Consider the following 27,420-nt stretch of genomic DNA (forward strand, 5'->3'; position numbering starts at 1 on the left):
GTCAGTATTGATCTAGGATAGGGTCATTTCAGGTTCCCTATCCTCAACTGCCCAAGGAACTAACTGGGGATCTCGGCTTGGGCACCTGGGAGCCCCTCTAGGGTCAGGTCTCTTGCCAACCCTAAAGTGGCTCCCTTAACTAAGAATTGTGGTTCAGTGCTCCCCTGTCCAACCTTCCTTTATCCCAACCCTCCTGTTTTCCCAAGGCTCGAGCTCCTTCCCTTCTAACTTTTCTCTCCCCATCTCCCCTTACCCCCATCCCACCCCACCCCCAAGATCCCAATTTTCTCCCCGGCAATTTTGTCTACTTCCCTTAGTCAAGAGGATAACTATATGTTTTTCCTTGGGTTCCCCTTCTTACTTAGCTTCTTTAGATTCACCTATTGTAGACTCCGTGACCCTTATTTATGGCTAGAAACCAATTATGAGTGAGTACATCCCATGTTCATCTTTTTGGGTCTGGGATACCTCACTCAGGATAGTGTTTTCTATTTCCATCCATTTGCATGATGTCGGGACCACGAGGGATGCACCCACCCACTGAGATAGTGGAGCTGATCTATTGGGAGCTCACCAAGACCAGCTGGACTGTGACTGAAAAAGCATGGAATAAAACTGGACTCTCTGAACATGGCGAACAATGAGGGCTGATGAGACGCAAAGGACAATGGCACAGGGTTTTGATCCTACTACATGTTCTGGCTTTGTGGGAGCCTAGCCAGTTTGGATGTTCACCTTCCTAGATATGGACGGAGGGGGGAGGTCCTAGGTCTTACCACAGGGCAGAAAACCCTGACTGCTCTTTAGACTGGGGAGGGAGGGGGAAAGGAGTGGGAGGAGGGGGAGAAGGGTGGGAGGAGGGGGAGAAGGGTGGGAGGAGGGGGAGGGAAATGGGAGGCTGGGAGGAGGTGGAAACTTGGTTTTTTTTTCTCCTTTTCTCAATAAAAAAAATAAATAAAATAAAATAAATAAATAAATTTAAATAATAATAATAATAATAATAATAATAATAATAAAAAGTCCTGTCATGGCTGTGACCATACCTGTGCTAGAATCAAAGCCAAAAGTGCTTTGATTCAAAATGCTGCCAGTAACCATCTGAAAGAGCAGCAGTCCCACACCTCCCCCAGATGAGAATTATTAGTCATAAGCTAAGAAAAAACTGCCTTAAAAAATGGAATTGAGTGCCCATGAATGAGTATGGCCACTCAGATACTAAAAGTAGATTACTTTACTGTACCTTATGAACCCAAAATAAGCAACAAGTTTGGCCTTCAATCTAAGACCAATCCTTACTTGCTCTGGGTCATGGAGGTAGTATGTTGGACAAACACTCTCCTCCTTGGGTACAATGACACAAAGAGTTGTTCTGATATGGTAGTCACTGTGTGCCTGGCACCGTCCTAAGCATTTAACCTAGAAGAACTCACTTGGCCATCCTTATACGACTTGAGGCAATTACTGTTATTACACACATTTCCAGAGATAACAGAACTTCAGAGAATTTGAATAACTGCTCAGTGACAAGGTTGATAAATGGTGGAGCTATAATTTAAATCCATCCAGAAGTCTGGCCCTAGGATGTGTGTTCTTATGAGCACAAAGAATGGTTATTATTAATTGCTCTTGCTACTGTCCTGCAGTTAGCGAGAGAAAATGCACCACGGACCATTTTCAGAGTACAAGTCTAAATTTTATATTCAAGGCAAAGACTGTCTTACTCATCAATGAGTTATATTTAAACAGTGTTTACTTTATACAATAATCATATGTTAATTTGTTTCAGGACTGTTAGGAATGGGGTACAAATGAAGATCCATCATCGTCTCCATGAACGTACATGGATGCATATGCAATGGCTACACCTATAGGGCATCCAACAATTGTACCATGTGGGGTCCCAGCGTGTGTAGCATCACTAACACTAGACCTGGGGAAGGAATTCATGTTAGTTTAACCAAGTGGAGAAAGCAAAGAAAGTGGTACGTGTTAATCATCTCTGAAGATGCTGGGTCTTGTACTATATATATATATGTTTATGCACGCTGATGCATTTCGTTATTAGAATCACTCACTAGATTTGTATTATTCTCAGTTTGAAGATAAGGTCCCACAATGAAATACTACTATACACTGACTGAAAAGGCCAGAACCCAAAATATGTATAGAATCCACCGCAGGCAGGCAGAGATGTGGAACATAGCAATCTTGTTCACTGCTGGTGGGATCCACAGCTAACTTTGGAAGACAGTTAAACACATTCCAAGCGCACTGTCCAACACATGTTCCTCGTAATCTAGTCAAATGAAATGAAATCTAAGTTGACGCTAAAACCTACACACGGCTGTTTATTCACACTTGCTAAAACCTGGAAGCAAGTGAAATGATCTTCAACAAGTGAGCGGATGGGTAGCCAGGTTTATATGCAGACAATGGGATGCTAGTCAGCCCTAGATAGACATGAACTAGCAAGCCATGCAAAGACAGGGAAGAAACTTAATTGCTTTTGACTGAGTTGAAGGGCAAATTAGTGTGAAAAACTACGTAATGTATGGTTCCAACAAGACAATCTAAGTAAAACAGATCAGTATACATGGCTGGGGAGGGAGGGATAAATGAGCAGAGCACAAAGGACTTGAGGGTAGTCAAGTTATTCTTCATGGACTTATAATGACAGAGGCCCCCCCCCATTATACATCTGTCCACGCTCGCGCAATACACATCACTGAGACTGGACCCCAGTGGATAGAGTACCGTGGATGATAATGATGTCTTAATGTAAGACCATCAATGGAACTAAGGTCCTCTTCGGGTGAAAATGCTGATGATACGGTTGCTGGGATACCGTGCATGGGGAATCTCTACTTTACGCTCCATTTCCCCATCAACTGAAAACCTCTCTGAAAAATGAATGGCATCTTTCCAAAAACAATCTCCAAAAGCACCTCACTCTTTTAAAGAAGAAAGGAAGGAGGGAGGGAAATAGGGAAGGACAGAAAGGTTCCATTAAGTCAGAATTCATCAAGTCAAAAACATTTTATAAAACCTGACTTTAGCTATCACCAAACACCTTAGTTTCTCAAGGCTGTCAAGATCTCTCAATTTTCCTTCAGCATGTAGATAAGCTAGAATATTTTTATCTAGAATTTTTCTGAATTCTGATATATTTTTATACTGTAAGGAATTCGAATGGCTCATTAGTTTTGCAGTTGGGAAGGCAAAAATAAATAAATAAATAAACAAACAAACAAATAAATAAAATAAGCAACCTACTTTAGCCAGGCAGTGGTGGCACACACCTTTGATCCCAGCACTCCTGAGACAGAGGCAGGCGGATCTCTGTGCGTTCAGCCTGGTCTACAAAGTGAGTTTCAGAACAGTCAGAGCTGTTACACAGAGAAACCCTGTCTGAAAAAAAACAGAAATAAAAAAGACCTACTTTGACTATGCTTTCATTATCAGGGTAATTGTTCGGTGCTTGGGAAAATCCTCTCAGATGAGCATTTTCCCTGGAGAGAACGGGTCTCTGTGTTAAGTAGAATGAGCAACAACCCCCTATATCTGAGAACTGGAAGAGTTTTGAGTCTGTTCTCAGAAGCACCAGAGTCAGGGGTTTAAACTGTGAACCTAGGAAGAAAAATATCAGTGAGAAACTCCCTTTAAAAGGCAGTCGTTCTGGAAACATGCTGCCAGAATCGGAATTAGGAGAGAATTGGATGCCAGAGAAGGTAAGTTGAGAACGAGGAAGAGGGACAAAGAGAGAAGATAGAGTGTGCTCTATAATGGACCTGCTTGTGGTGGGAAGACAAAGAACCTAGGAACACTCATTTAATAAATGTTGCGTGGATTCTCATCTGGGCATGAATTCCCTCTTGCTATACCACCATCATCACTGATCGCTGACTTAAGTCATCTTCAGTAACATATGTGAAGGTGGGATGGGGATAAAGATTGGACCTGGGAAAGAGAAGCAAGCAGGTACACCATCAGGAGCAGGTGGGAGACAGCAGAGCCCAGGCAGAAGATGCCAGGCAAGAGAGGATCATGCCTGGAGGAGGTGGCAACAGAACCCAAGCAGCATATATGACTGGAGGGGTCTACACTGGGGTCTCCCATCTCTGCCACCTCCTGCAAGAGGCCTAGCTGATTAATAGAGCAATGCATGCCAACATTCATGTCTCATTGGCTTTTTAAATAGCGCTTGTCACTGCTCACTTCCTTTATGGCTTTCTCATCAAACAGTCTAGTAGTTCTCAAGTGACAATGATTTTGCCTCCTGGGATCCATCTCACAAATTCTGGTGACATTTTGGATATCCTAACTGAGGGTGTTCTACTCAAAATAGGGTGGGAAACGTCAGAGATTCTGCTTCCTAGTGTGCCCACGTGCCCTTCTCCAGAGCAAGAATTGGCTACCCCCAAACATCAGTAGTTCAAACAGAAATACAACAGAAGAAAATGCACAGAGGAAAGAGAGACGAACTTGTGTTGTGTGTATCTGTAACACTTCTAGTAGGACACAGCCCATAGTAGGGGCTCAGGAAGGAAATCAAAATGTTAGCCCTTAAGTCTCCCCCCCCCCTTTATTTTTCAGCTCGAAATAAGAATCAGCGTAGGCTTCCAGCTATGTGTCTGTCTTCAAGTTTGCATTAGAGAAATGGAAAAGATGGAAAGGTCTCCCTCCTCCACATCCTGACCAGGTGATCTGCCCTCATATGATTTCCCACTATTTAATCTACACACCTGTGAGGATGGGATTAGGACTAACAGAAATGTTGCATCAGTATAACAACCATTTGATTGTGGTCCTCTCCTCTTTTAGCTGAAATGACTACCATGTGCTTAGAGTCTGAATAATGAGCTCCACTGAGGCTGCAAACCCAAAGGTCCCAAACTGTTGTAACCGAGAACAACCAAACGGCCACCAATGCTCTACCTTTTCCCACAGGTACCCGGCCACTTTTCCAGGAATGCTGTTTCTGTTTTGTGCTCCGGACTGTTTTAAATGACCTTAGCAGCAATATAGCACAACTCAGCACATTTTTCCAGGATCCCAGAAAACCATCATTCATAGTTCAGAATTTAAAGAAAAAACAAGACCCAAAGTAAGGCTCTGGAAGGGAAAAGGCAAATTCAATGACAGAACACAGTTATTATCACATGTCCCCAGGCATTCTCCTACTTATAATGTTAATATCTTTATTTTCATATACACACTTACTTGGGAAAGCCATATGATAGCTAAGAAAAAATGCTTTTAGGTTAACCACTAACAGATTCAACCATGGCAAGCCTGATGCCCTCCCAGAACATCACTTGTCCATATAACCAGCCAAGACCAAGACTTTACCCAATGCCCGTTTGTGTTACCTGGTTTTCTTGTTGGTCCCACAGGCATAACTGTAGAACCTGAGCCAGTTCCTGTCGCTGCTGCTGCAAGTACTTGTCCAGCTGTCGTCTCCTGTCTTGTAAAAGTTCTAGGAGGCTGTCGATCTTCAAACAGCTGCTTTGAGCTCCCTGAACCAGCTCAGCATTCACATCAGATCCGTCACACTTGAATTTTTCTATGAAGTCAGTGAGTTGCTGACTTTTGTTTAAAAGGACTAGCGATCTTTCTAAGAGTTCTAGAAGGTAATCGGGAAGAAAAATAATGTAGCAATGAGCATTTGTGTGGTTGTATTTGCATTCTTCATTTAATTTATATGTATAACATATTAATGATAAGCTACACTGAAAATAATTTAAATGTATAAACACCTAAAATGCGTTGGGATGTGTATGGTTTTTGAACTCCCATGGGATCAAACACATGTGTCTGTCAAATTGATCACCAGTTGTTACCTCTGTAGTGATTGTATTATATATTATAGAATGGGGATTCGAACCCTAAGAGCTGAAGAACCACCAAGAAGAAAGAGTGCTGAGGGGTAGGAGTTGGGAACAGTACCCTGAGGTCAACACTTCAGCATCAGCTAGAGAAGCAGGAAGAGCATGTGCAGTCCCCACGAGCTAGGAGCTCCGCTTGCCTCCCCTTCAGTTACTTGTCTATCTTACACTCCCTCCCAGTGCCTGGATCTGTCTACTTCTCTCCATCCCATGATGCAAGTGTACCCTGGTGCTCGGACTTGCAGAACCCTCCCTTGACAGCATCCTCTCAAACCCACTCACCCACTCCTCACCTTTACCCACGGAGATCTTTGCACACACACTCTGTGGTATGTGATTTCCCCCAAACTGAAACAGTTATTCCTGAAGGCAAAAGGAAGGCTCCTAAGACTCTGGGAAACTAAAATACTTCAGTAAACTCACCAGACCCGAGAGCTCTAAAGTTATAAGACCCACAACCTCTGACCCACCCAGGATTACATGAAGAGAAAATAATTCCCAAAAGAGAGTCTTCTTGGTACATCTTCCAGCATGCGGCAGAGGCTTGGGAAGGAGGCCCTTAAGAGTCACCGCCCTCGCTGGGGTTGGCTCTTAGGAGACGCTGCTGCTTTTGAGCCATCCAGGCTCCTGTAACTCATTATTCCACCGATCTAAACACAGGGCTATTTAGTCTATCATGACGGCCCTATCTATGAGCAGGCATCTGTCCATGTCTCCCCAGGAGATACACACAGCACTTTGTCCTCCTCTCTCTCACCTTCTACATATTCCTCAACCTATTTCTACCTCCTTCCCATTCCCTTCTTCCCTTCTCTAAATCGCCCCCCCCCCCCCGCTTCCCCTCACTTCCTCTCTCAGCAATGACTTCCTTGCTTCAAAATGATGGGCTAGATTCCTAAAAGTAGATTATCCAATTTGCCATCACCCAATTTCCATCCTCCTTTTCCAAAAGTCTCAATGTAACTCCTTAAACTCTTCAGACATCTATACTTTCTCCTGCATCTCTGGTATCCCCTTCTTCCTCTGTCAAGAACGCCATTCACTTCGGCTCCCTCTATCTCCACCTCTCTCTACTCACATTTCCCCCGTCAATTGTCATTTCCTTAAAGAAGACACTGAACTGAATACTCCTAGTAAGCATCTTCATAGTGCAACATTACTTTCATTCATAACGCTTATCTTGGCTACAATATTACAGTTGTGTATGGTTACCTGGCTAATAGCTGCCCTTGCCACTAACTCCAGTTCAATATAATGACAGGACCATGGGTTCCCTACCAGGAACTGTTTCAGAAACACTGTTTCATGTCATTGAATTCAAACGAAAAGATTGGAAAGTAACCAGAAAACTGTTTTCTGGGCTGGAGAGATGGTTCAAGGGTTAAGAGCACTGATTGCTCTTCCAGAGGACATGAGTTCAATTCCCAGCACCCACATGGCAGCTCACAACTGTCTGTCATTCCAGTTCCAGGGGACCCGATACCCATGGCAAAACACCAATGTGCATAAAATAAAAATAAATTTTAAAAAAAGAAAACTGTTTTCTGGAAGAAGACTAACAAGCCAAGGTTAGTTCAAAAGACTAATAAGTCAAGGTTAGCCTAAAAGACTAACAAGACAAGGTTAGCTCAAAAGGAAAGGAAACAGTTGAGGCTGTGATAGTCTTCAGCTATCCAAAGCATTATACTCTGGTGGAACATTCTAGAAGCCAGAAACTCCAACCAGTCACCCTGTTCTGACCTAAGCCACAGCACAGTGGTCACCCAGGTGAAGTTAAAGAAGAAAAGTTGAGGTGGTTTCCTCATAGCTTCCAGTTACATTTGGCTATCATGGCATTCACTCCTATACCCCTCAACTGCTCACCAACTAAGAACTTTATTGGAACTGTTGACTCACATTTTATTCCTTTAAATCTAACGATGATGATAGATACAAAGCCCTTGACTAGCAATCAGAAATCTCATCCATTAATATGCACTTCAAATCATTCCATCGTGACCACATCCCACTAATTGGCTGATTAGTATAACTCCCATGTTATAAAAACAAAGCTCTTGAAGGCACCGCTGGGCCTTATTCATTAGGAACCAGCTCTTCTGATCACTGTCTCCTACAATCCTTCAAGTGACACGCAGAGGGGCTTAAAAAGATGCCAAGATTTATGCCACCAAAGACAAAGTGTGCTCCCTGTGTCCCGCTAGCATTCTAGCCATCTTGTCAACCCAAGAGCCCGCTCAGTAGACTTGCAAAGATTACTGAAAAGTAAGGCATGGTTTCGTTGTCAGCTGGATGCCAGGACAGTATAGCCTCAGGCTTCCTTAGAAAGACATGTCAGCTTGCTCCTTGTGTTACGTATCCTGTCACATCTGAAGAAGCCAGCAGAAGCAGAAAGGGGAATATAAGTACTGTCTGTCTCCTCTTCCAGCTCCAAAGATTCATGGGAAAGGCCCCACTTCCACAGGGTAAAACTACACGAGTGAAGTTGCTGTGTGATGATCATGTTGGCTGGGGGAGACTGCATTGAGACCACAGGACTGGACTCTCTTCTAGTCTTCTAGCAGGAATATTAGGTGATTCAGCGCTGTCCCAGGGGACCCAGCCACATAACTGTGGTCATGTCAAAACAGCCAACAGCCAGCTGACACTTTAGTGCTGAGTCTGCTCTTTGTATCTTGTAGTGACAGGTGTGGCGGACAAATCACCAGAAAAAAATCCATCCCTGCATTTGGTAGGCCGCCATCAAAATTTACACTGGAGACACTGTTATTAATCACTTTATTTTGGGAAACTTGCAGCAAGCGATAATAATGAAGAACTATTTTATAGAGATTTTGGAGAGCACTATAAAGTATGTGTGTGTGTCTTTAGAAACACACTTTATTACTTTAGTCTTGTTCTATTTTTCTAGCATGATCAAATGTTTTTGGGATCAAAGTCAATTTAAAAGTGACAAAGGCTACAGAGAAAGTCTGTCTATAAAACCAATAAAACAAAACAAACTATCGAAACTTGTGACAAATCTATGAACCATTTAACTCAGATCCAGTTCAGAATTTAAAAAAAAAAAAAAAACGTATTACAAAGAGGCAAAGACACCATCCTCACCCATTTATCTACATTATCTTCACAGGTGACGCATTCCCTACACCAGTCAGGCTAGGTTCAAGATCCCCGGGTGAGGCCCTGGCACATACACTCTGTTTTAACAATTCAACTCTTGCTACTCGAAACTCTGAGAGCAGAAAATATTCTGCATGATGTTTTACTGGACTTTTATCCAGAAAAGGACCCTGTTTGTTTTAACTGTAAGGATGAAAGAGAGTCTTCCTCACTCACAGTTGGTGTCTAAAGGCTGGCTTGCATTTATCGACCTTTAGATGGGACATGGACTGAATTCAGCCAGTGAGTGTAGCTTAAGGATCCATGGGACTGCGCACCTGGTTGGATGCTGGATGCTGGGGATGGAGGTCTGCACAGGAGAGAGGAAGCCTCTGTTCTCAGGGATGGAGATCTACAAGACCCACAGCTAAACTTCCCCTAGTGTCACCTACAGCTAGAACTCTCTTTGAGAAGGTGGCCAAAAGCAAAGCTTTGTTTATCTTTTTTGGAACAAAATAAACAGCAGAAAGATCTCCAAATACTGTCATTCACAAGAACCTATAGCCATTTCTTGCCTTTGGCGTGGCGGTCATGAAGCTGAAGAAGCAACTGTAAGGCCTCCGCGCTCTCAAACTCATGTGGATTCTGCAGAAATGCTTCAGTTTGGTCTATTTTTACAGCAAACTGAAAAAAAATAGAGAGACATTAAAATGATACAAAGCAATGGGACATTTATTATATTTATGGATTTTTGTCATGCATTAATGGCCTAGCTGACTCAATATGATGGGAAGATATATGTTAGCATGTTCTAATCTAGAATAGTATGCATGAATTTTCATGTACTAAATTTACAAAATGCCATGGCTTCTCCTCCATTTTTATTTCTTTTCTAACTAGAAATACATTATATATGCTAAAAAATAAACCACCTTATTTATGTTCAAGTACCTAGTAAGTTTTTCAACTAAAATTATCTTTTCCAGATTCTGTCTTCCCTACAGCCATAAATTCAGTAACTATCAATACTCTAAGGTAAGTTCTCAGTGAATAGCCATAAAACTTGCTGGCAAAAATCAGCAAAAGATTGGCTAACCAATAATCCATAAAATCACAAGTAAATTTAACATAGAGAATATGTAGGTAAATATTGTGTTATTTTTTTCCTCTGTGTGTTTAAACTTAGGCAGAGACTATAGATATTTGCGACTAACAGTCTAATGTCATTAAAGAAAACACACTCGGGCATACATGTGCATGTGTACACACATGTAGAGGAAGAAGAGATGGGAACTAAAAAGAAATGTACCAATTTGGTTAATTTTATAAGAAGGGATGTGACTGGGGAGGAGGGAGAGGAGGCAAGCTTTAGCTTTGGAATCTTTAACTGATAACCTGATTTGAAGTTGTGTCAATAGTATTTGTGCCTCATTTGTATAACTAAAAATGAGACTGGATAAAGCAGAAATGAAAACTGGACTATTTCTCCACTTCAAAGGAGGGTGTATAACAATAAAACACACCAATGGTGACCAATATGAGCAATTTTATTTAAAAACATTTTTAAAAGTAAATTTGAGATGAAAAGATATGTGAAGTTAGGATAAAAGCCCCAGAGAGATAATCTTAAATATAAATTTTAGGTGGGAGCAAAGCATAGTCAAATATTCTATTACAGTTTCCCCATAGTGACCATCAGTTGATGGGTTTCTGCACCTATGTTTGGTAGGTATTATCATTGTTTATAAACAACATGGTAAAACATTCACCTTTGATTTAGAATGAAAAATAAAGGCAAAGGATCCATGAGAAAGACAAAGGAGCCTCCCACTGCACTTGACTCCCTGTTTTGCTTTTCTAAAATATCATCTTTGAATTTGGTGATCGCTAATACTTTAGGAAAGCCCTTGGCTAAAAGGTTGTATCATATTTTGATTACAACAACAGCTGCAGCCCTAAGTGGTGTGGAATGGTGAGAGGGGCTGGTGAGCATGTCCCCTTTGAAAAACACAGAAGGCCTCTGCCATCTTGTAGGACACACTAATGGACACTGGCCACTGTCACTCAGCTGCACTGTTCCCAAACCCCAGCAGTGTTTGAGAAGCCCCTCACGTGACAGTTGAGCCTGTGGGTCAGATTCTATCCTATAATAACCACCATCCAGCCCATCATAACTTCTCTTAGAATTCTACATTCTGGCATGGTTAGTTACAGGGGCTCACACACACAAAGTGTTCACATTGCTCCTTCATCCATGCATGCTCTCATAACTTATTTTTATAAAGAATCTTCAAAAGAGAAAAAAGCTATAGGTTATTTGTTGTTTTCCAGGAGAACATTACAGAAAGTTTACATGGTATAGTTTATATCTCTCTTTCAGATTCTTAGGCAAATTGTTTCAAGTGTAAACAAACGAGGCTCTAACATTCCTTGATTTATGAACTCTTCCCTTGTGGATTTTTTTCCCATCTAAAACTTATACTTTTCTTTTTTCTGTCGTTTGAACAGAGTAGAAATAGCAGTGGGGGATTTCAACAAGAGTTAAAGTTAATTTCATCATCTTTTTTTTCTCATTGCTGAAACTGCTTTGCCACGGAGAAGCAGCCTGCAGATTCCATAGCACTCTGCTTCCACTTAATGCGAGGGGTTCAAGGCGTGGGAAGCATGCTAACAGGCGTAGTTAGTCATCTTCCTAGAGCCAATAAAAGCTCACTCAAGTGAACGGATAAGAGCACCTAGTTAATCTGCTTTGGCTTAGTATTTCCTTCTACTCCTTGCAATATCTAGAAGCAATTTCCGCATCAGAGAGAAAATTAGCTAGCATTAACACTAAACTACACCAAGAAACAAATATTGAGCCGAATGTAAGGAAGAGATAATCTGCTCTGCTCAGGAGTACTGGGTTTCAAAGGCAGTCCCATTTTTACCCCTCCTACCAGGATGGGATGAATCGGCTAGCGCTGCAATTTGGCTTCTGTGATTATATTTCCGCTGCCTTATTTCTTCTTTCAAGAAAGGAGATCATATAACCCCACACCCAAGATGGCCTGTAAAATGGGGTCAACTGTGACATGTGACTCTTGAAAGCTACAGTAAGGGTTTGGTTCCTCTTCTGAGTGAGTTCACGGTGCATGAGATTGTCGTTGTCAAGTTTTATGGTCATTACTCCAGATTTAACTCCTAAGAATGCCATGGTTTTCAAAGCTAGAGTTCTATCATAGTGAAGTAGCCTTTGGTTGTTAGCAAGAGCAGGCTGTGCCGCTGGACAGGAGTTAAAATGGGAAATTGCCAGGAAGTATTTTACAAAAAATATACATCTTTGGAAAATGTTTGGTCTCATATTTTGAAATCTAAAATCTCCATAAAGAAGAAAATGTAAAATATAAATAAATAGATAAGTAAACTAAAGAAAATTACAGAAGGAATTCAGTGACCATTCATCTACATCGGAACACAGTAAAAGAATGGAGCTGTGTGAGGAGATCGCTGAGTGCTTGGAAGAAAATTCCAAGAAAATAAGACATGAGTGTTGTAACCTCGGTGTCTTCAGAGCACAGAACTGCTCCTGGACAGTGTCCTCTTGCTACTCTCAGGTAGAGCAGATGGGGGGGGGGGGTTTGCTTACTTCAGCTGTCAATCATATGGCTCTATGGAAAACCACATGCAGCTTGTTCTTATGAGGCCTTGGTCCACCTCTTTTTAGGCTCTGGGTAAAGCTGGCTATTGTATGAGGCCTTGGTCCACCTCTTTATAGGCCCTACTGTCTCAGGGTCACACTACTAACTACAGAAGTAAACACTCTGAAGTGTAGGGTCTTGTTCTTCCTTTACTACAGTTAGATAGGTTTAAACTTTAGAAATTCACCTATATTCCTTAGGATAATTTGCTATGAAATACTTTGTAATTAATTTCTCAAGTGAGCAGAGGAAATCTTATCCTCTGACTTTTAGCCAATAAAATCCTCCACATCAGCATTGCCTACTAAGTAACCAGATTACTTAATCTGGTTAATAATCTGCAATAAGAGTAACCAGATTCCATGACTACATTACTATCTTCTAAAGAGGGAACTAGATCAAAGGGGCATAGAGTTCCACTTAACTATCTATATTTATACGACTGATGGTTTATATTTAAAATATTAATTTTATTTTCTCAAAATATACTAAATGTGTTGCATACATCTTGGTTATTCTGCCATTTTGAACACTCATATAACATGTGCTTAAGAAGTCAAATATTTTTGAGTGTACTAGTTATTTGCATTGATTTGGAGAAGCAAATGGTTTTTGAAACACCAACCTCCAAAGCACTTTCAAAAAACTCTGAAGTCAGTCCAAGGAGCTCCCTTCTTTTCTCAAGCATGGAGACCAGGGTTGCCCACGCTTCACCCAGAGTCTGGGCCATGGCATCATACACCTGACTTTGAGCCTTGTTAGCTTCCGCTGTCCTGTCTGCTTCTTGTAAAAGTTCCCATACACGATCTTCCAAGGCCTAAGTCCAAGAGAACAAAAGGTACAGTCAGTGTGTCGTCCAGCGTGAAAACAAAGCACCCCATTTTAAACACAAAAATACCTGAATATGTGATCCAGGAGTCTAGAAGTTAATTTTGTTTTGTTTTGTTTTTCGAGACAGGGCTTCTCTGTAGCTTTGGCGCCTGTCCTGGAATGAGCTTTGTAGACCAGGTTGGCCTTGAGCTGTCAGAGAACCATCTGTCTCTGTCTTCTAAGTGCTAGGATTAAAGGCATGCCACAACCACCCAGCTAGAAGATAATTTTGTAATTCATAAACCCAAATCATATTTCCTCTTGCTTCCATGTGAATGTTTCTGCTCTTTTACCTACGAACATGCTCTATAGACTTGTTTCCTGACTTTTAAACTCTTGAAAATCTTCTCCAGCAACTCTCTCTAACTGAACAAACTGAACCTCCTCACACCATCTTCACCAGGTCTACTGCTCACCTGACTACCCAGAACAGCTTTGTCAAAGATCACCTTCATTCCCCCTGCTCCACCTCAGCTCCCTTCAATTCCAAGATCCAGTCATTAGCATAGCCCACTTTTTTAAAGCCTCTCCTTTTGGCTTCCACCTCACACCTTGGTTTGTTTCCTTGTTGGTCCTCATAGCTTCCATCCGTTTTTGGTCATCGTGGCTTCCTGCCTTGTTGGTCATCATTGTTTCCTCCCTTGTTGGTCCTCATGGCTTTCATCCCTTGTTGGTCCTTATAGTTTCCTCCCTTGTTAGTCGTCATGGTTTACTCCCTTGTTAGTAGTCATGGCTCCCATCCCTTGTTGGCCATTATGGCTTCCATCCCTTGTTGGTTGTCATGGCTTCCATCCCTTGTTGGTTGTCATGGCTTCCATCCCTTGTTGGTTGTCATGGCTTCCATCCCTTGTTGGCCATTATGACTTCCAACCCTTGTTGGTTGTCATGGCTTCCTGCCTTGTTGGTCATCATGGCTTTCCCCCGTGTTTTTTGTCATGCTCCTACTCCAGGCTCTTCATCACCCAAGCCTCCTGTGTGGCAATGCCATGTGGATCTTTCTAACTTGAAAGTAGGACTGTGCCACTCAGCAACTTGCAAATCTTTCTGACTGATTTGCAGGCAAAACTCAGTCAGAGCAAATCAGGCCTTGGTACAGAATTTGACTTCCATTCTCACCTCTCTCCACTCCTTCTGTAATACTTTTCTCTATAGACAATAATCCATGAGTCAGCCTGGAATTCTCTCCCTCCTAGTCACACACCTCTCTTTATTTCACCCCCACCCCCGGCTCACTTGTCTACACAGTTTTCCCCATTGGTCAAGACATTGGAGTTGTGGGTCTTACCTGACCCTCAAATTTCTTTCCTGAATGAATTTAGGGCCTTACCCTTTTAAAACCACTTTCAAGTATATAGCAATTATAACTGTTTCTTCTGGGCCGGAGAGATGGTTCAGTCATTAAAGGCTGGGCTTACAACTGAAAATATAACTGTTTCTTCTGATTATAAAAGTAACATACAAATATTCCTCAATAGTGAATACAGATATTCACTTTTTAAAACATATACTAGAACATATTTAGGGAAATTTTTTTCAAAAACATGCCTTAATCACTCACTTTTGTTTTTCAATTTTTTATTAATCCTCTATAATAAAATGATTATTGTATGTATAAATATAAATGTATTCTCCATGAGGAACAGTTATTGATGTTGGATGCCTTTCTGTATGCTGTGAAGATGTTTTATTAACATTGCTTAATGAAGAAGCTTATTTGGCCAAGAGCCAGGCAAAATAAAACCAAGCAGGAAATCCAAGTAAAGATAAAGGGGGAAAGAAGGTGGAGCCTAGGAGATACCAGCAGTCACTGGAGAAGCAAAATGTAAGGTAGCACCATAGGTACGTGGCAATACATAGATGAATAGAAATGGGTTAATTTAAGATGTAAAAGCTAGTTAGTAATAAGCCTGCGCCATCAGTCAAACAGTTTATAATTAATACTTAGCCTCAGAGTGGATATCTGGGAACTGGTGGGCAGGAGAGAAGCCTCCAGTTACAGTCTAGAAACCATCTGATACCCACTGTTGACTGTCAGACTCTAATCCAGTTCCTTCCTTAACCATGAGAGAATCAACAAGCGAGAGAAATGACTCTAAATTCTTGATGTCTTTGATCGCTGGCCAAGAATGAGCTTACGTGTTACTCCAATGCTTGCAAACTTTTATTCAGTGGGAACCATTGGGATCCTGGCTCCAGTCAGAAGAAAAGGCTCAGCTTGATGAAAGAAGGTTAGATGTTGAGTAGACTGAGTTTTCAAATCTGATGATACCTTATCTTTCTAAACTACAGAAGGTGCTAGATGTGATGAAGTTTGAGGAACAGCCCAACTCCTGCTAAACATCAGCTACAAAATTTGTTCCCTGTGTTCTTGCCCACAATTCAAAACAGAATTCATTGTAATTTTAAGTAATATTTTGAGATTTTTTTTTTACATTCATGAACATGGTCTTTCTCTGGAATTTTGCTACATGGTATAAATACTTAATACTTGTAATTATCCATCCTTCAATTTTATCTAGCTTATTTTAAACTCTAAAAATGTGCTGCATTCATTTATTTATTGTGAGTGGACAGATGTGTGGCATGGTGAACTTAGGGAAGTCAGAGGGCAGCTTTTGGGAGTGAGTCGGTTCTCTCTCTCCACAGGGGGTCCCAGGAAGTGAACTCAGGTCATCATCTTATTTGAAAATCCTTTCCCTGCCGAGCCATCTCACTCATCCTGAACTTTTCCCAGCTCTTACTTTCTTGATACTCAGAATAGCTGACTCTCTTCGTAAGCTCAGAACTCACTCTAAGTGCATCTTTTGGCTGTGACACCCTGTGAGGGAACCATACATCCCACTGCACACTGGAGACAACCAAGGACTTCTACTTCCTGATTATAACTCCCCTTGCAAGTATATCTTCTTTGTATGGTCACTTTTCCTGAGTCCCTTGGGAATTATATACCCTGGGTGCCCCCTCTGGAGCCTTCTCTGTGGTCTTCCCAGACCCTCATTCCTTCTTCCTTATATGTGATTTACTAGAAAAGCTCTTTCTTAGCTTTGGTGTCACCTTTAAGTCAACAAAAATGATACAAGGTCGCATGAAATACCACATGGAAAAAGCAGACACTGTCTAAGGTGACAACATTTTCTCGTCCATTTTCAAAGTCTACAGGGAAAAAACACAAATCCTGTCCTTACTTTGGAAAACAAGTGTCAGGGTCCAGCCCTCATGGGGCCTGCATGTTTCAGGGTAGGGCTTGTGGATTAGAAATGCCCGGCAGACAGACTAGAGATCCAGAAGAAAAAGTCAGAGACAGACTAGAACCGGGAGGGTAAATTGGTGAATACTGAACTTGCCCACATTTATTTTCTATATGCTTATATACCCCAATCCAAAAAGTGGGGGGTGTCTGCTTTAACATGATACAAAGAACAAACAAAGCAATTACCTCTTCAGTACCTGAAGCATCAAGCAGATATTCCCTAAGTTAAGCATTCTGTTGTTTAAGCAGGACATGCATCAATCACATAGGCCAAGCCTCCTGTAGGCAGCCACTCCCTGGGTCAAACCTCCTGTCATCTCCTTGAAGGAGCAGGAAATATACCTGAACTCTCTGACCATTGGTCAAGGTGGAATGGATCCACCTTTATGGGCCATTTAATACCCCAAACACCAAGTTACCACAGCCTAGGTCAAGATATCTTGTTAGTAGCCACACCTTAAGTCAGACCTCTTGTCAATAACCCTGAAGGAGCAAGAACAGGCCCAAACTCTGTGACCTCCAGCCAAGGTGGAACGGACCCACAGAGAAGCCACAGATACGAAGAATCCATTCTCAAGTTGACAAAGCCTCAGGGTAGTCACTAAATGAAATACTCAGATTAATCGACAGCAGCAGCAATATGATTTTTTAGGCTAGTTGTTTCACAGAACAAATGGGGTGTCCGGTTTACAGCATAAGCAGACTTTGTGTTGACAATGAGCTATGGCACTTTTAAGACGAGCAACTCATGAAAAATGAGTTGCCTCAGGACTCGGTCAAGGCCAGCTTAATTTAAGTTTTCCTTTCCCACTTGGCTGGCCATTAAACTCGGGGAAAGTATCTTGGAATTGGATCAGAGAAAGACATTCTGGCCAACATCATAAAGCTTGTTATTTAAAGAGTCGCTGAAAGGAACTACTTTCCCTTTAGGTTGCAGAAGCTTGGAAAACCAAGGCTATTCCGCGTGTCTCCAAAAAGGCACTCTATCTCTTTAAGTGTGGCTTCGCAATAGTCAGCTTTAAGTAGAGCATATTTTATGGTCATTGAACCACCTGAGCTGCCACACGGAGCACAGAAAAGATTACAGACTTCCTTTTCAGCGGAGCATTAAATGGTACCCTGAATAGCAATTCACTAAAAGATCAAATACATGTGGTGCATCACGAATATGTAACCTGACAGGGTAGTCTACCTGGAACAGAGACAGGCAATCTTTTTGTTTATAGAAATCACCTTAGTTTTACCAAGGGAACTGGAAGTAATTAGTTTAGGACCTTTGGAAGCAAAGAATAATGAACATTCTCGGAACTGTAAGTAGTTAAGTTTAATTATTTTTTTGTCAATCTCTGGCATGCAGCATTGGGGATCCACTGGCTTTGCCGTCCCTTTTAACTAGAACATTCCCCATGTTTGCTGTTGCTTATTTAAAACTCCATTTGCCTTCCAGTCTAATGTCAATTCTGCTCCCTCCATGAGGCCCTCTTCCCACATTAGCCAATAGTAATTCCTCTTTCTTGTGGCTGCCTTTGTCTCTTCCCACCTTCCTTTCTTGGATGTAGCATCGCACCGTGCACACACTCAGGAGTGAGCGCCTCACGCTTTCTGTAGATTGCTGAGTGAAAATGAGGCCTGCCTTGTTCATTTTGTGCTGCTCCTCTGACAGTATAATCTTTCAACGTCAAGAAGAAGCTGCCTCAAGGGATAAACAGCAAAACCAAGTGAAATCAGTGTTTCGAAATTCATCTTTTAAAGACAGGTCATTTCAATGTTTTTGGTTACCGATTCCTTAGAAGGGAAATCTTTAAAATACAAATGTGGTTGAGGAGATGGTGCATGTGGGTAAGCGTGCTTGCTCTGCATGCATGAAGACCTGAGTTCTCATCCCCAGCACTGTATGTGCCTGTAACTCCAGTAAGGGTGGGGTGAGGCAGGCGGATCTAGAGAGCGTATTGATCAGCCAGCCTATAGAAGAACCAGCTTCTGATTCACTGAAAGACCCTGTCTCTTGGCAACAAGGCAGAGAGCAAGAGAAGACATTCAACATGCTGCTCTGGGCCTTACATGTGCACACACAGGAGCACATACTCACAACCCTCATGTTTGTATCATACACCCCCCCTTCATACATACACAAGAAGATCATTGTGCCCACCAAGCCGATTCAACTTTCTATAACAAAAGTCCCACTTGAGCCAAATGTTTAATACAAACCTCAATAAAATATTTAATGTATGTTCCAAATATTTCTACCTAAATATTCTGAATATTTGATGAATCACCCAGGGATTCCAGAATATGTTCACGGCCTATACTACTGATAAGCAAAGCATCTTTTGTCTTAAAAAGTAAATGTCCTTGTAGCCTTTAATTCTCCTATACAGAACACTGGCAATGAGAGAGCAGCTTCTCAGCCCTAAGGATGTCTATCTTTCCTGGAAGCAATGCTGCTTTACAAACTCTTCCTACAGAAAGTATTTACCACCAGGCGGTGGTGGTACACACCTTTAGTCCCAGCACTCAGGAAGCAGAGGCAGGTGGATCTTTGTGAGTTTTGAGGCCAGCCTGGTCTACAGAGAGAGAGTTCCAGGACAGCCAGAGTGGTTACACAGAGAAACCCTTTCTGGAAAAAAAAAAAATGAGGAAGGAAGGAAGGAAATAAGGAAGGAAGGGAGGGAGGGAGGGAGGGAGGGAGGGAGAGAGGAAGGGAAAAAGGAATGGAGGGAGGGAGGGAGGGAGGAAGGAAGGAAGAAAAGCATTTAGCAGTACATATGAAAGCAAGGTTATTTATAAGCCATTATGTGTTTTCTTTCCTGTTCTCTTATTTATACCTTGCCTCACAAAAGTAGAATAGCAGAATGAACATTCTGCAGCAGGCAATTATACTTTAACAATCAATACTGATTATAATGAAAATTCAAGTAGCATCAGGACAGTGCTTGGCTATTCCACAGTGCCTGGAGAATCATTTACATAGGAACAATACGAGAAAATGGCCTCATATTGATTAGCAATGATGACTGCCTTCCTCATCACTTAGAATCCAGAGTTCCTTAGACCACATTTCCATAGTACAAATGCAAGTATGGATTTTTGGCCTCCTCAACAATCCAAGAAGCTTGAGAGCTAAGATCTGAAAGCATCGCTTTTATATAATTTAGTTGTTAAAATGATGGTCTCACACATGTACAGTCCCCATCTGGGTCAAATATACCTCAGGCCCTAAGGACCAGAATACACTATGCTAGGGCAGATGTCCATGCTGGAAATCAAGAATCTCTGTTGCTACCTGCAATGGGCCATGGCTCTCTTTCCATAGTCTAAGTGCCTTATCTAGACAGAATGAGACCTCTGAGTCCAGTGTGTGCAGAAAACTCTGGGCCATGCACAGAGGAAAATCATGACAAACCTAGGTTGGATTCCCAGCTCCACCGACTTCTAGAGGCTAGAAAGCCCCCTAACTTTTCTGAGATTCAGTTTCCCCACTGACAAAGATTCTACACCACATTGCGCCTTAGTATCTAACCAAAATGAGACAACGTTCAAGAAAGCAGCCTGGGCAATGAGTCTGGCTGCTTCATCTGTACTCAGTCTTCATGACTCCCTGGTAGCTAAAGGTAAAGACTTCAGGGTACTGTCCGGGAATGTGCAATGTTTGCTTAAGGGTCAAGGTTTCAGTGTGTCCTGATGGCAGCCGCAAAAGCATTAACTGCTGGAGATTAAAGAAGCAAACGTGTGGTGTGATCCAGGGAGTTGAAGCAGAGCCCAACATTCACGGAGGATCCTTCCTGCGTGCTGGCAAAGGCCAAAAAGGCTACTGCAGGGAAGGTTTGAGTTTGAGGGCTTTCTTTAAGTATTCAGATTACTATCCCCACACTTTGGAAAATAATCCAGCGTGGGTACAAATTGAACTGCAAGAACAGGGCATGCCCAGCCTGCCACAGAAGGGTATTAAAGAGAAGTATACTCTTCTCCCTTAAACTGTCAAATTACTGAAACACAAGGACCCTCAAAGAATGAAAAGTTCCCCAGAAGGTTCATGCTCTGGGAAGGAAAAGCAAAGGAAGAGATTGCAGAGTTCAGGAGACACTAGAGGCTGGACAGTATGATAGGGAGAAGCAACCCCATCCAGGCTGCTTAGTCATGTGTACTCTGCCTCTCTATTCAAATCTGAATCTATGTCAGTGCTCTGAAGACAGCTATGGGGGTCACTGTCCCCTTAATGTTCATCTTCTCAACATGGCCACACTGAATATACCATTTTTCTCTGATTTTCGCTATTACAATTTTTTTTTTTTTAATTTTGATATTGGGAACTGTGGCTAAGTCTAGCTTGTTGGGGCTGCCAGGGTGACCAGGTTTTTCCCTTAAAGAGTCGGGTGACAAGGAAGGCGCAAAGTTCACAAGGGTGAACTGTAACAGGACTGTTTGTTCCTCGACTCAAAGGCAAACAAGAGCACTTTGGTGATAACCCAAAGGAATGAGAGCGGAATGTGTGACTCATATGGGCCTGGACAGGAAACACATGAGCAGGTAAGCATAGGGGGGCCTCTGGCCATCACCCCACATCTGTACTTCACCAAGCCTCTGTTTTTACAGGTAGGAAACAGGCGTGAAGACTGCCTTCCTCATAATGCTGTTAAAATGGGATTCTGCATTACAGGCTGCATGAGACGGCCAAGCACAGCTCAGCCAACTCAGTGCTATCACTGGGAAGAACAGTGACAAAAGTATATTAAAACGGAGTAAACACCGTGGAAATAACAGACTTCCTTTTACAGGAATTGTATTTTTTCCTTCACCCTTTCTGCCCGTTTGGCCTTCATGTGTAAGCCGTACTGACATGGAGGGCATGCGCGTTGTGTGCAGACAACTGTCTGACTTCAAAATCCTTTTCTGGTCAAAGAGAAATAACATACCATCTCTTAGTTCTGGTCAGAAAAGCCTAGCACCCGTGAGCTCGGGGTATCAAGCCACGCCCTGTTTGTAAGGCTGCCCCTCATTGGATTGGCACAAGACTCAAAGGTCTGACTCTGATTTTGGTCTCACCTCCAGTCTGAGAGCTGTGTTGCTCTGACCAGGCCGCTGGGAGAGCCCTGAGTACCAAGCCCAGGGTGGAAGCCTCCAGTAGCACTCACCTGAAAGCCTGGGGGTAATTCAGAATGTGCGGCCACACTTTCGTTACAGGCCTTCCTGTGCCAGAGTCAAGTCAGTAAAATATCAAATTGTTCTGTTGTCAGCAGGAAGTGTCAGCCACAAAGCAGTGACAGACAGACAAGACCCTGGGAAATTCTAACACTGCCCGACTGGAACAGTCCATTTGGATTTAAAAGCAAATAGGGACTTTTTTTTTTTTTTGCATCATTTTTCAAACCAGAACTGCTAAAAGAACTACAAACAATTCAATTATAATGACAGCGCGGCAACTTTTATCTTTCAAAGCTTAGACCTTATATAATTAAATGTAAATAAAATCAGGTATTTTTCCTCTCCATTTGCTGCACTGTAATTGTTATTCAAAATCATTTCTTTTGAGCAGTAAAAGCCGGTATTTTAGAAACATTTCAAATGAACCCCAAACCTCTCCACCGTTATTTTTCATAAATGCATTTTCTTAATTTTTTTTCTGCCCTGGCATTTGCATATAAATGACTCTCCCAGGCCCGCTCTGTGAATTGAAGTAAATAATGTAATTAGGAATCATCTACAGGTGTAGCACCGAGATTCTTAATGGTGTTTTTGCTGTCTGAGGGAGCTTTCCCTACCCTTGGGTTTGTTTAGGCTTTCCTACCTTGCCTCCGGTTCTATGCTCTTTTGTGGGACTGGAAACAACAGACCCCTGGAGACTTATCAGGGACACCATTGTGTGTTATTCTGGGTAACTTGAACCCTTCAGGCTTGATCAAAAACAAAAACAATCAAGAGAATGACACATTCTCTGAGACATGATGCAAGCTAGAACATCAGGAAGTTTTTGTAGCAAGCGGAAGAGTAAATAAACATAAGTAATAAGCTAGCCTCTGTTCTCGGGAAGAAACACAGCAAAACGGAAGCAGCCACTTCGGACCTGAGTGCGGCCTCCTTCCCTCCCGGGAACTTTTCTCTTTTATCCACTTACCCTGACAACCCCATTGTTTCAAAGCTGTCCTTAAAATGCCACCAAGCTCCCTGAAACCATTCCAGCTAAATTCACTTCTTTTCTCCCCCAAACTCAACTATGTTGCCTTCGCTATCAACATCCTTCATCTGGGGAGTTAATTAATCATCTAGAGCCTTGATGTTGTGATTGCAGTTCCTTAATTGCTCCATGGGCCTAACAGGGTCATTTTGTCCTCTATGCATTATACATTACAAACTCCTAGCAGCCCAGAGTGTCTGTTACATTTCTTTCATGTCCTTGGCAATGCCAAGCACAGAGCAGGCAGACAGAACGGACTCTGGCCTGCTAGAATGCGGCCATTCTTTTGCTACAGCAACTTGGTTCCTCTTCATCATACGAAGACCCATAGCTGTGACATTGCTATTACTGAGTGGTCCTATCAAATCAGGAGAGGAGAAAGTCATGTCGCTGTTACACATTGCCTCAGTGAGTGGGTTCTCATACTCAAGGCAACGACTGAAGGGCTTGCGTCTGAGCCCTGTATGGCACAAAGGCAACCATAACAGGCTGGGCTTCCAGGACAGGTGCTTCTTAACCCGGAGAACTGGACTAATAACTCATCTGGAGCATGCATTAGTTTAATCTAAGCAGGATTAAAATACTGATAGTGTAAGGGACTAGAGAGGTAGCTCAGACAGTAAGAGCATTGACTGCATTGCCAGGAGATCTGTGTTCAATCTCCAGCACCTAATGATGGCTCAATCATCTGTAACTCGTAACTGCAGTCCCAAAGGATATGACATCCTCTTCTGTCATCTGTGGGCACCAGATACACATGTGAGACACATACATATATGCAGGCAAGACACTCTACATCATATAAAAATTGATGAACTAATAATTTTAAAATGCTGATGGGGCTATAGGGATAACTCAGTGTTTTGTTTGCTGAAGCAGGTATGAGGACCATAGCTTGGATCCCCAGAACTCCCCTAAAGTCAGCTATACGTAGTTTCCTGTCTGTAATTCCAGCCTCTGAAAGTGGAGTCGGAGCATCCCTAGAGCAAGCTGGCAAGCTAGAAAGAGCTGTATCAGCGAGCTCTAGGTTTGCCTGAGAGTCTGCCTCATTGGAAAAGGTAGAAGAGCAATTGATGGTTCTGCTCATTGGCGGTCTCCATATGCACCTGTACCACACATATGTGCCCCACACATACAAAGATACATATCCATACATGCACACTACATACGCACATACACCACATAACACATGAAACTAGAAGAAAATGAGTAAAGTAGTGATAGTTGCAAGTATTCAACACTTATTGTATGTAACCTTTGTCTTAGATGCTTTAAATCCTTCAGCTCCTAGAATCCTCACATCTACCTTCTGAAAACTTACAGGCCTGGAAACTGAGGCAGTGTGGGACTAGGAACTTCCCAAAGGTGGTATCGTAATACAACAACACTGATCCGTGTCTGGGCAGGAAAATCTAACAGGCTCCCTCACTAAGGTGCTGTCTCTTATAGACTTAACCTCGGGCGGCTATTTTAAAGATGAACAAATCATGCATTAAAAATTATAAATACATTTCATCTTTGAATTTAATTTTAACGTATGAAAGGCAGTTGACACAGAACAATCAATAAATGCTCACTGAGTTAACTTCATCCATAAGTCATGATGCAGATTCAAAGTTCATACAACTGACTTAGATAAAAGGTCACCAGATAATAACTTAGTATCACCTCTACCCAGAGGAAAACTTGCCGTATTCCGAGAAGTATATACATCCATAAATATTCAAGTAACTCTAAATGTGAGAGCCAAGGGTACCAACTGCAGAAAACCTTTCTTTAACCAGCGTCTTACCCCACATGGGATAAGGAAGGGGCATTCTTCAGGCGCACAGGGTGGCGGGGGTGCAAACACTGTGTAAGCCAGGCTTGCCTCTTCTTACACAGCCACGGCTTACACGAACCCAGCATCTGGGTGAGAGGCACTGCATACAAGTATGTGTTGAGAAGCTCCAGCAGAGCACTGTGGGAAAAGGCGGGCAGAGAGCGGGCCAGAGCTCAGCCAAGACTTCACAAGGGAGGCCGCTTTGGCATTCTGAAATGAGGGTATCAATAATTCACTTGGAAAGCCATCCTCCAGCTCGGTTAGAAGAATAATGATACAAATCAGAAACACTAATAGTATTAATAATTAATCAGTCCCACCATGTGTTTTAGGAACTAGAATGTTCCATACATTAATAATTGATTCTTCCAACCCCGGGACTGGGGAGTTCAAGAAGAGCAGGTCTGTGAACTCCATTCCAGCCGTCTCTAGTGTATTTCTTTACCCGGATTTGATTGTTTCGTATGTCTCTTTTGCCTAGCTATAGAGTGGATATGTGTTCATTCAGTCCTTCACTCATTTCTTTAACATATAATGCAAACACAGGGCTAGGACTCAGAGACGGAGCTGCGTTCACAGTCCCACAACCAAGGCAACATGAAACAAGTCTGGCTCTCAAGAAACAGATACTGAAGCGGACTGTAGGGAGATGACCAGCTATAAAAGGCACTTGGAGGAGAACATGGTCGATAGCAGAAGAAAGGAATATTCTAGAGAGTTCCAGGAGAGCAATCATTTTCTGACTTTCAAATCTAACACTAGGCACCTCCGATGTGCTACTGTTTTTAATGTTAGTTCATATCTTTATCTAGGAATTTCCTTTCCCTCACACTCGGATGCTTTGCCTAGGATTTCCCATAGTCTCATCTCTTGTCTTTCCTAAATTTATTGTTAAAGAGCATGAACTGCTTTGGCTGACCCTCTCCAACCAAACCCCTGCTCTCCCTATCTCACCCCCCCCCCAAAATCTCCCACTCCACTTTCAGGTCACATGTGTCTACTAGCCTACCCGTCCCCCTCCTCGATACCTCTCTTCCCTTCTCATGGGCTCATCCACACATAACTAAGCACATATTTTACAGAGTTCCAAGCTGGGCCAAGGGAGATAGCTCCACTGATAAAGTGCTTGCTGCATAAGCATGAGGTCCTGGGTTTGATCCCCAGAACCGATATAAAACAGCCTAGTATGGGTGGTGTGGTTGTAATCCTTGGGTTGGATAGGAAGAAACAGGCAGGTATCTCTCGGGGTCTTATGGGAAAGCGGGCCTACCCTACTTGGAGAAGCTCCAGGCCAACGAAAACAATCTCAAAAAGCAAGGACGACAATATCAGAGTAATGACATCTGGGGTCAATCGCATACACATGTGCACCCATGCACAGACATGCAAAACAGAAGCTAGGATCTACACATGGCAGAGAACACATAGCAATTGTGTTTCAGAGCCCGAGTTACCGCAATAGAATACTTTCCAGTTCCATCCTTTTTTTCTCTACAAATTTCACGAGAGCATTTTTCTTTAGAGTGGAATGAAATTCCATTGTGTCTATGCACCACATTTTAGGTACCCACTCATCTATGGATGGCTGTCTAGGCTATTTCTATTCCCTCGCTATTGTGAATAGAGCAGTCAGACATCAGGAAATGGCTCATTCTATTCGCTCGGCACTTGCAGCTGTGGGTTTGATTACGCCCGAGACCATCCCAACCGGTAGCACTGCTCTCTAGAGCACCACGCATATCAGCTATTCTGATGTTAAATGAACAGCGATGTAATGGTGTCAGTGGGGTATTTTTTCTTCTTATCCTACAGGCTTAAGGTGTGAGATAATCCTTGACCATGCTCTTGCTCTTTATGTAAAATAAATTGATACCAAAATATCTTGTCTATAATTCACTGGCAAAAACATCATTTCTACTATCCAAACATACTGTGCTAACGACACTCGCAAAGACTTTTAAATTTGATCCATGTTGCTATCTCCCTCAGAGCGGGAGTGTAAATTCCCAATGTTAACTCTACCTACATATTTAAGTCTAGCAATTTTCCATTCAAGTGCACCCTGTAAATAATTGCAAAGCAAACTGTCGTGAAACCATGCTGTCCAATCTGTGCCCTGCTTGACTAGCAGTAAATCCGATCTGTAGCCCACTGCACGCTGTCTTCTGGCTCTAGCACACCTCTTCTGCACCGGTGGAATCTCATCTTTGGTTGCTCGCAACAGGGCTTTTCTGAGCCTTTGTGCGTCTTGTTTATATTTATTTCCACAGCGCTGTTGATCTTGTAGCTGATCAGTGTTTGCTGACCTGCTAACCTGCAATGTTATTTTGACTCAAAATTATTTTTAATTTTAAAATATATAAAAGACTTTACCAAATACCTACCAAATACCAAATTATTCATACAAGTAATATTCATAAAAATTAGCATACAAAGAATTTGGGTTTGCTCTTCCTCTTCTGCCACTCATCTGCCCCTCCCCCTCTCCTATCTTTCCCACCTCTAGTAGAACTTTCAATTTTTAATATCCTATGTGACCTTTGGACCTCCCAACCTTTTCCAATACCTCCTGTTTTCCTGCTCCCCGGTCTCCTACCTTGCTAAGTATTCTATGCCTACCCTCATGCTTCCTTATTTACATA

At 42.3% G+C, this 27,420-nt stretch overlaps 1 protein-coding gene across 2 annotated transcripts in view; it reads right to left on the minus strand.

Annotated features, from left to right (window-relative positions):
- Positions 1 to 27,420, minus strand: part of Ccdc141 (coiled-coil domain containing 141) — a 147,812-nt gene that overhangs the window by 104,372 nt on the left and 16,020 nt on the right. For both annotated transcript variants that reach the window (XM_041639829.1, XM_041639830.1), the window contains exons 3-5: positions 13,287 to 13,478; positions 9,560 to 9,668; positions 5,370 to 5,623 (exon numbers count right to left, since the gene is read on the minus strand). In XM_041639829.1, the coding sequence (XP_041495763.1) occupies positions 5,370 to 5,623; positions 9,560 to 9,668; positions 13,287 to 13,478 (555 nt within the window). The remainder of the gene's footprint in view (positions 1 to 5,369; positions 5,624 to 9,559; positions 9,669 to 13,286; positions 13,479 to 27,420) is intronic.

The sequence above is a fragment of the Microtus oregoni genome, unplaced genomic scaffold, assembly GCF_018167655.1.
Source record: "Microtus oregoni isolate MIOR12 unplaced genomic scaffold, Mior012 000060F_ref0000265, whole genome shotgun sequence".
NCBI classification, from domain to species: domain Eukaryota; kingdom Metazoa; phylum Chordata; class Mammalia; order Rodentia; family Cricetidae; genus Microtus; species Microtus oregoni.